Source organism: Gobio gobio, assembly GCF_949357685.1.
Source record: "Gobio gobio genome assembly, chromosome: 13".
In the NCBI taxonomy this organism is placed as follows: Eukaryota; Metazoa; Chordata; class Actinopteri; order Cypriniformes; family Gobionidae; genus Gobio; species Gobio gobio.
Window position 1 is genome coordinate 37,054,009 of NC_137106.1, and position 8,432 is coordinate 37,062,440.

The following is an 8,432-nucleotide window of genomic DNA, read 5'->3' on the forward strand; positions in this document are numbered from 1 at the left end:
GCGATATACCTGTCTGCATTATAACAGCCGTTCATCTGGTTTCTGCTTGAATGAAAAGGGGAGCAGGTGTCATCATTATTTAGACCTAATATTGACATCCCTGTGCTCTCTGTGTCATATTAAAGCATATTATTCCTTATGTTTGTTGACAGCTGTTTTTAAGCCAGAAAATGATATCTCTCTTACAGCTTATTGAGGAGAGGCGAAATTACTTTTCGCTTGATGGACGATCAAATCTCTTAGATGTACAGTAAGTAACATGGCAACCAAGGAAGTCTATAACACCTGGAGAAAGTTGTCTGGTAGCATTTCTATTCATCACAATGGCAATTGTTTGACTGCCGCATGCAGCTCTGAAAGTACACAAACGGCTTGCTGCACATCTTCGCACATTGGCATGAAAGTTCTGTCCGTTTATTTATTTTTTGAGCACAATCACCTGAACCGTAAATGCCATGTGCAAATATCGCTGCAACAATCTACCTTTGTGGTGGAATTGTTTTGCACAGGCAAGCACCGTTGTGTTTTCATTAGAAATGTCTTTTCGCCAGAAGTTGATTTGTTTTTATGTTAGCTCAATGTGACAATTAATCACATCTCAACATGGACTGGTTCATGGGAGCTCGGTTTTTTCCTGCCACAATCTACACTCGTGTTCGTTAGTTAGACTGATATGTATCTCTCATCCTTGGCCTCCACCCCTCTGTTTTATCACGCCTGGTTGAAAAACACCTGTCTGAATTTCACCTCCAGTTGGATGCAGCGCCGTGAGCGCTAATGTATTCCGCTGACATTCCGAGGAATTATTAGCCCCAGATATTGTTTCTTGTACTGACATTCCGTTTGAATATTAGATGTGTCTGTTGATATAGAGTTATGATTCCACGTCTCCAGGTAAACTGCAAGCATGCTCTTTCTGTGTCTGGGTCAAGTTGCATATTTTTGTTAGAAATTTGACCACTGGCATTTCTCGTCCTGGTTTATGAAACATGAGCCTGATGCTACACCATCACTCAGCCGTTATATTGTTCTTGTAATTTTGATGATTGTCTTTCCCGAAGAACTATTGAAGTCAGTGATGGACAACAAAGATATGTCGTTTTTTTCTTTTTTTATATGGATTCAAATTGATATTACCTGGAAGCAAACACTCACAAATTCAGTTAATAGTAGTTAATATTGTTTAATTCATAAACAATCCAAACATTTTGCCCCTGCATTTGTCAGAATGTTTGTTTTGTTGATAAAATGTTGATGAATGACTTGAGTTTATTTAACTTTTTATTAGTTTAAGTTAAAGCTTGACCTATGCATAATCTGTGCTCTTTCTCACATTGTTTACAGAAATAATGCTTAAAGGGGCTGTATGTAGAATTCAATGGCCCTTGTTATTAGTGACACCGGTGGCCGTTAACCCTCTGGGGCTCTTCGGTCATTTCTGACCCACATTTTTTAAAATAAAACATGTTAAAAATCGTAGCTTCATCGGAATGGTCTGAAACTTGGTGACTTTATTGGTACTTGGTATATGAACACTCAAAAAAATTGGGGACAGGATTTGAAAAGTGGTCGATAAAAAAATAGTCACACTCAGGACCTTTGGGTGAAAAATGACCCCCATAGGAAATGTGAATGGGAAATTGGCAAACATATGAAAATACAGAGTTTATTTAGTGCATGCAATCTACAAATCAGCCAGGATTCAGAAAAAAGGACTCAACAGTGAAGGGGTGAATCTCTAAAACATCAAGAGTGCAAAACAGACAAAAAAAAACACACACACACACAAAAACACAATTAGCTTTTGGAATGGCACGCGTACATTTTTGTGTGTATAAGTGTGTGTGTGTGTGTGTGTGTGTGTGTGTGTGAGGTTTTTTTTTTGTCTGTTTTGCACTCTTGATGTTTTAGAGATTCACCCCTTCACTGTTGAGTCCTTTTTTTTCTGCATCCTGGTTGATTTGTAGATTGTATGCACAAAAAATTTCATTTCCTATGGGGGTCATTTTTGACCCGAAGGTCCTGAGTGTGACTTTTTTTTTACGACCACTTAGACTTTTCAAATCCTGTCCCTCCATTTTTTGGGGTGTTCATATACCAAGTACCAATAAAGTCACCAAGTTTCGGACCATTCCGATGAAGCTACGATTTTTTATTTTTTTTTATAAAACGCAAGATCCACTATAGTGGTAAAAATGTGCTATTGCGTGATAAAAATGCTCAATGTGTCCACCGGATGGCACCGATCTCATTAAAAAAATTGCTTTCATGAGGCCTAGTCTTGACTCTAAAATTAAATTCAGCTTTAATAAAAAAATTAAATATATATATACATTTTTTATTATATTCAATGGGAAAAAATGGGCCATAATTATTGCATAAATATTAATTATAAATCATAAAATTATCTCAAAACACCAAAAGAGAAAAGAAAAAATATTATTGAACAAAAATATATTTCGTTGATTTTACTCAAATCTTTTTTTATCTTAATCCCACCCTCTGGGTCATTTTTGACCCGAAGGTCCTGAGTGTGACCCATAAATGAAGAACCCCAGAGGGTTAAGTGAACTGCAGCCAGAAATTCATTGCTTATGCACATGTAACGTTCAAGAGACTGAACGTGATTCAAGGCCCCGATATACTCATGGCATTTCATTTTTCGCTTAGAATTAAGAATAACTATTCCTATGCAGCGATATACTGTTAATGGACATCCCTGCGCTGTCCACGCAGCTGAGAGTGACAGTTAGATGAATATGTAAATATGTGCTGCGTGCTTTCCTCTCAGTAACAAAATAGACACACAACAAAAAATGACAGCAGTGAGAAAACAGCAGTTAAGAAAGCGTGTGATCATAGCAATGCGGATGTGTTTGCACAAGCAATGCAATTCACAGGCATCATGACAACAGATGAGGTAATTCAAATGACACTGTTATGATTATATTTTTAGATTTTGGATTAGATTATAGACTATATAGATTTGGCTATGTGAGACTATGGTTTGAATTGGTCTCTTTTCTTTGCATGACACATTAACATTACAGGATAGAATGGCTCTTTCAGCATTGTCCTGAACATTTTGTAAGCATTCGTTTCATGTGTCATTGAACGGATGAGAGGCTCTTTGGAGCGCACGTTTAGAGTCCTTCACATAAAATCCATCTACAGGCTATCATAGACAACCTGGGAAGTCGGGGAAGGTCTTGTTTCTTTAAGTTTCGTTATAAGCTGTTCACACATTGGCAATAAGAAAAGCGATTGATACAGGAAAATTCTCACATATATCCCCTTTAATGAAGTTAAATAAGGTGCACTATTATTAATAGTTAAAAGCAAGGCATGACCAATTTTACTTTTTTTTTCAATACTGACATAAAATGTGCTAACACTTCTTTTAATCATCCAAGTGGACACATCCAATTAATCATTCACTCTTTCTCTAATTACACTTGTTTTGTGTTTCCAGTGTGCTGCAGCATCAGGCTGATGAGAGCTGTCCAGACAGTCCAGCCACCTCAAACCAGAGCCAGAGCCAGATTCAGCCCCTTCTGTACCGTCTGCAGCAGCTGACATCAGAGCATCAGAGCGCTCAGACCCAACTGTGTCTGGCCCAGGAGAGAGAGAGGGAGGCCAATGAGAAAGTTCAGAGGTGGGGACAGACATGTGCATTGCTCGTCACAAGGTTTATATTAGGGATGCACCAAAATTATAAAATGGCAAAATTATAAAACGGCCGTAAATGGCATTTTCGTTTTTTGGGCCGAAAGAGAAAAACAGTCAACAATACACTATATTGCCAAAGGTATTGGGACACCCCTCCAAATCATTGAATTCAGGTGACTTCCATGGCCAAAGGTGCATAAAATCAAGCACTAGGCATGCAGACACTTCTACAAACATTTATGAAAGAATGGGTCGCTCTCAGGAGCTCAGTGAATTCAGGCGTGGTACCGTTATAGACTGCCACCTGTGCAATAAGTCTATTCGTGAAATTTCCTCACTACTAAATATTCCACAGTCAACTGTTAGTGGTATTATAACAAAGTGGAAGCAACTCAGCCACGAAGTGGTAGGCCACGCAAAATCATAGAGCGGAGTCAGCGCATGCTGAGGCACACAGTGCACAGAGGTCGCCAAATTTAAGTCAATAGCTACAGACCTCCAAACTTCTTGTTGCCCTCAGATTAGCTCAAGAACAGTGTGTAGAGTGCTTCATGGAACGGGTTTCCATGGCCGAGCAGCTGCATCCAAGCCTTACATCACCAAGTGTAATGCAAAGCGTTGGATGCAGTGGTGTAAAGCACGCCGCCACTGGACTCTCGAGCAGTGGAGACGTGTTCTCTGGAGTGACGAATCACGCTTCTATGTCTGGCAATCCGATGGACGAGTCTGGGTTTGGCGTTTGCCAGGAGAACCGTACTTGACTTACTGCATTGTGCCAAGTTTGGTGGAGGGGGGATTATGGTATGGGGTTGTTTTTTCAAGAGTGGGGCTTGGCCCCTTAGTTCCAGTGAAAGGAACTCTTAATGCTTCAGCATACCAAGTCATTTTGGACAATTTCATGCTCCCAATTTTGTGGGAACTGTTTGGGCATGGCCCCTTCCTGTTCCAACATGACTGCACACCAGTGGACAAAGCAAGGGCCATAAAGACATGGATGAGCAAGTTTGGTCTGGAGGAACTTAACTGGCATGACCTCAACCAGATTGAACAACTTTGGGATGAATTAGAGTGGAGACTGTGAGCCAGGCCTTCTCGTCCAACATCAGAGCCTAACCTAAAAAATGTGCTTCTAGAAGAATGGTCAAAAATTCCCATAAACACACTCCTAAACCTTGTGGAAAGCCTTCCCAGAAGAGTTGAAGCTGTTATAGCTACAAAGGGTGGGCCAACTCCATATTAAACCCTACATATTAAGAATGGGATGTCATTAAAGTTCATGTGCATGTAAAGGCAGACGTCCCAAAACTTTTGCCAATATAGTGTATTTCTGCCTCTCCTCGCCCCGCCCCTCAGCGCTCCGGTTTCACTCTCGCTCTAGCCGCTATCACTGCGCGGTGCTCCGCTCCGCTCAATATTCGGCTCTATGAATGTGCATAGCTCAGTTGCTCACAGCCCATGCCAATGCTCCACTCATGTACCGTGAATGCTCATCGAAAAAAGCAAAGTCCGCTCAAATAACACACCAACATGACATTTCTATGTAGTAGTAGTATACTTGTTTCTGTTTGCTATAGCCCTACTGTGCTGTATGGTATAGCCGTGCTGGGTAACGCTGGTAAAATGACGCTACCCCCTCGTTCACTGATACCTGCTATCTGCTCCCATACTTTGATAATAATAGCTTTTTACATAATTTGGACTGTACATAATTTGGAATAGGTCAAAAAATTAATTTGTTAAATTTGATTGTTGCATAACTGAATAAAGAATTATATATTGATATTTAATTTGTATATATATTCTCTTCAATTTTAGTGTTACTTTCAATTAAATGTGTGGTTATTTTATTGGCTTGCATTTTTTAAATTCACTATCATTCAAATTATAGAATTTCATTATATATAATTTTAATCCAATTATACAAAATATATATATATATATATTTTTTTTTTAAAACATTGTCATCTTTCGATTTTTGGCCAAGTGCAGCCCAGAATTTTCATTTTTAAATTGGAAAGTAAAGACATTTAAAAACTGTTCTTTCTATTCATCAAAGAATCCTGAAATAAATCCACAAAATTATTAAGCAGCAAAAACTGTTTTCAACATTTGATAATTATTAGAACATTTAGGCTATTAATAATTGAGCACCAAATCATGATTTCTAAAGGATCATGTGAGGATCTGAAGACTGGAATAATTGCTATATTTACGTTTTAATATATATTAAAGTAGAAAAAATTATTTTAAATTATAACAATATTTCCCAGTATAACTTTTTTTACTGCATTTTTGATCAATTGTCTTAATTATTAATTTGGTCAAAATGTCAGTTGTTGTTTTTTTTTCATTTTTTTTTTTTCATTTCTTTTGATTTGGGTTCTTAGAATAGATAGTTCACTCAATGACAATTTTGTACTAACCTTTCATTTGTTCCGAGTTTTAAACTTGTATGACTTTCTTCTGTGAAACACAACGAGATGTTATGTAGAATGTTCATGTTGCTCTTTTCCATAGAGTGACAGTGAATGAGTGCAGATGCTGTAAAATGTCCGAAATCCACATAATGGTACTTTTTTGGTAATTTTTAGAGCTTGACCGTATATGTCCCTACTCACTGAACATTCTTCAAAAATGACCCTTTTGTGTTCAATAATTTTTAGGTGAACTCTTCCTGTTTGGAGATGTTCCTGCACCTGCTGGATGTTCTTAAAGTCTGTTCTCTCAATCTCCTTAACCTTGATCTCCTGATGTGTTATATACATTTATAAAAACTAGTTGTCTGGTAGATATTCTCTCTCTCTCCCTCTTGTCTCACTCGCATGGGGGGCTCCCCACGCAAAGCAAACACAGGCCGGCCTGCTGATCTATTTACATGATGAATTAACCAAAGGGGGTGGAGATGCTGAGCTGAGGGGGTGCTCAAAACACAGAGAGAACCCCCACCACCCCATCACAATGAGAGAACTTTAGTGCACTGTTTACACATGCCGCTCTAAAGGGTTTCCATTTTCAGACGAAAGATCACACAGCCTCTGCTGCATGACATGAAACTCCAAATCCCACAATTCACTTTGCTTTGACCAGTGCTACTGTCCTCACCTAGACAGCAAGTGTGTGTCAGAGTAGCTTGATTGTGTACATTACCGACCAAGCGGAGTCCACAGTGCAAGGTTTATCTGTGTGAGTCACTACTGTGTAATGCACTGAGTCCAACTGCTCATTTCACCCCTGTGCAGGGCTAATGGAAGAGACTCTGTGTAGTATTACTGGAAGTTAACAAGTTCCCTGTATTCTGAGAATTAGCATGCCCTGACTTAATGACAAATCATTTCTTAAAGGAATAGTTCACCCAAAAATTAACATTCTCTCATCATTTATTCACCCTCATGACTGACTTTCTTCTGTGGAACACAAAAGAAGATATTTTGAAGAATAGGGTAAAAAAAATTGAGACATTTTTCTTCTCAGTAGTTTTTTGCACTGAGAGCGAGTAAATTAATTTAGATTTTTGGATGAACTGTCCATTTAAGGAATACTTCCCGCCAAAGACAAAATTTTAGCCATTATTTTACTCCACCTTGCGTCATTTTAATCCTATATGCTGTTGTTTTTGTATTGGATATATTCATATATTATATAGGACATTATGAAGAGTTCTATTTTTGTAGGACAGACCATCACTGTAAAGCTTATCATAAAAGTAGTCTATATGACTTGTGCGCCATATTCCAAGACTTCTGAAGCTATGCAATAATATTATTTATTAGGAACCGAAAGAAAATGAAACATTATTTTTTCAGAGTGAAAAAAAATCACGGACAGTGAAATGCCATTGGTTCTCACGTGTGTTATAAAAACGAAGAGTCATATTTGAATGATGTGCAATAGAGATGGAGATATGAGAGCTTCAGCATAGGGCAAGATTTTTTAGACAATAACATAAGGAACCCAGACACTTGAAATATATGGTACACTTCTACTTTTCTGATGCTTTCTGGTGTGTTTTGTCTATCTAAGGGCTTGATAGATGTGTACACTGTCATAAACAATAGCAAAAATGATACCTTTTTCTGTAGAACAGCTTGCCACTGGGGCAGTATCTTTAAAAGGATATGCATATTGGGACACCACTCAAATCATTGAATTCAGTTGTTCCAATCACTTCCATGGCCACAGGTGTATAAAATCAAGCACTAGGCATGCAGACGCTTCTACAAACATTTGTGAAAGAATGGGTCGCTCTCAGGAGCTCAGTGAATTCAAGCGTGGTACCGTGATAGGTTGCCACCTGTGCAATAAGAACATTTTTGAAATTTCCTCACTACTAAATATTCCACGGTCAACTTTTAGTGGTATTATAACAAAGTGGAAGCAATTGGGAACAACAGCAACTCAGCCACGAAGTGGTAGGCCACGTAAAATCACTGAGCGGGGTCAGCGCATGCTGAGGCACACAGTGTGAAGAGGTCGCAAAATTTCTGCAGAGTCAATAGCTACAAACCTCCAAACTTCGTGTGGCCTTCAGATTAGCTCAAGAACAGTGTGTAGAGAGCTTCATGGAAGGGGTTTCCATGGCTGAGCAGCTGCATCCAAGCCTTACATCACCAAGTGCAATACAAAGTGTCGGATTCAGTGGTGTAAAGAACGCCGCCACTGGACACTAGAGCAGTGGAGACGTGTTCTCTGGAGTGACGAATCACACTTCTCTGTCTTTCAAACCGATGGACGAGTCTGGGTTTGGCAGTTGCCAGGAGAACGGT

General features: G+C 38.9%; 1 protein-coding gene across 2 annotated transcripts in view; it reads left to right on the top strand.

The window, feature by feature from the left end:
* mipol1 (mirror-image polydactyly 1) overlaps window positions 1-8,432 on the top strand; it is a 146,341-nt gene that overhangs the window by 132,732 nt on the left and 5,177 nt on the right. For both annotated transcript variants that reach the window (XM_079832306.1, XM_079832307.1), the window contains exon 13: window positions 3,473-3,655. In XM_079832306.1, coding sequence (XP_079688432.1) covers window positions 3,473-3,655 — 183 coding nt within the window. The remainder of the gene's footprint in view (window positions 1-3,472; window positions 3,656-8,432) is intronic.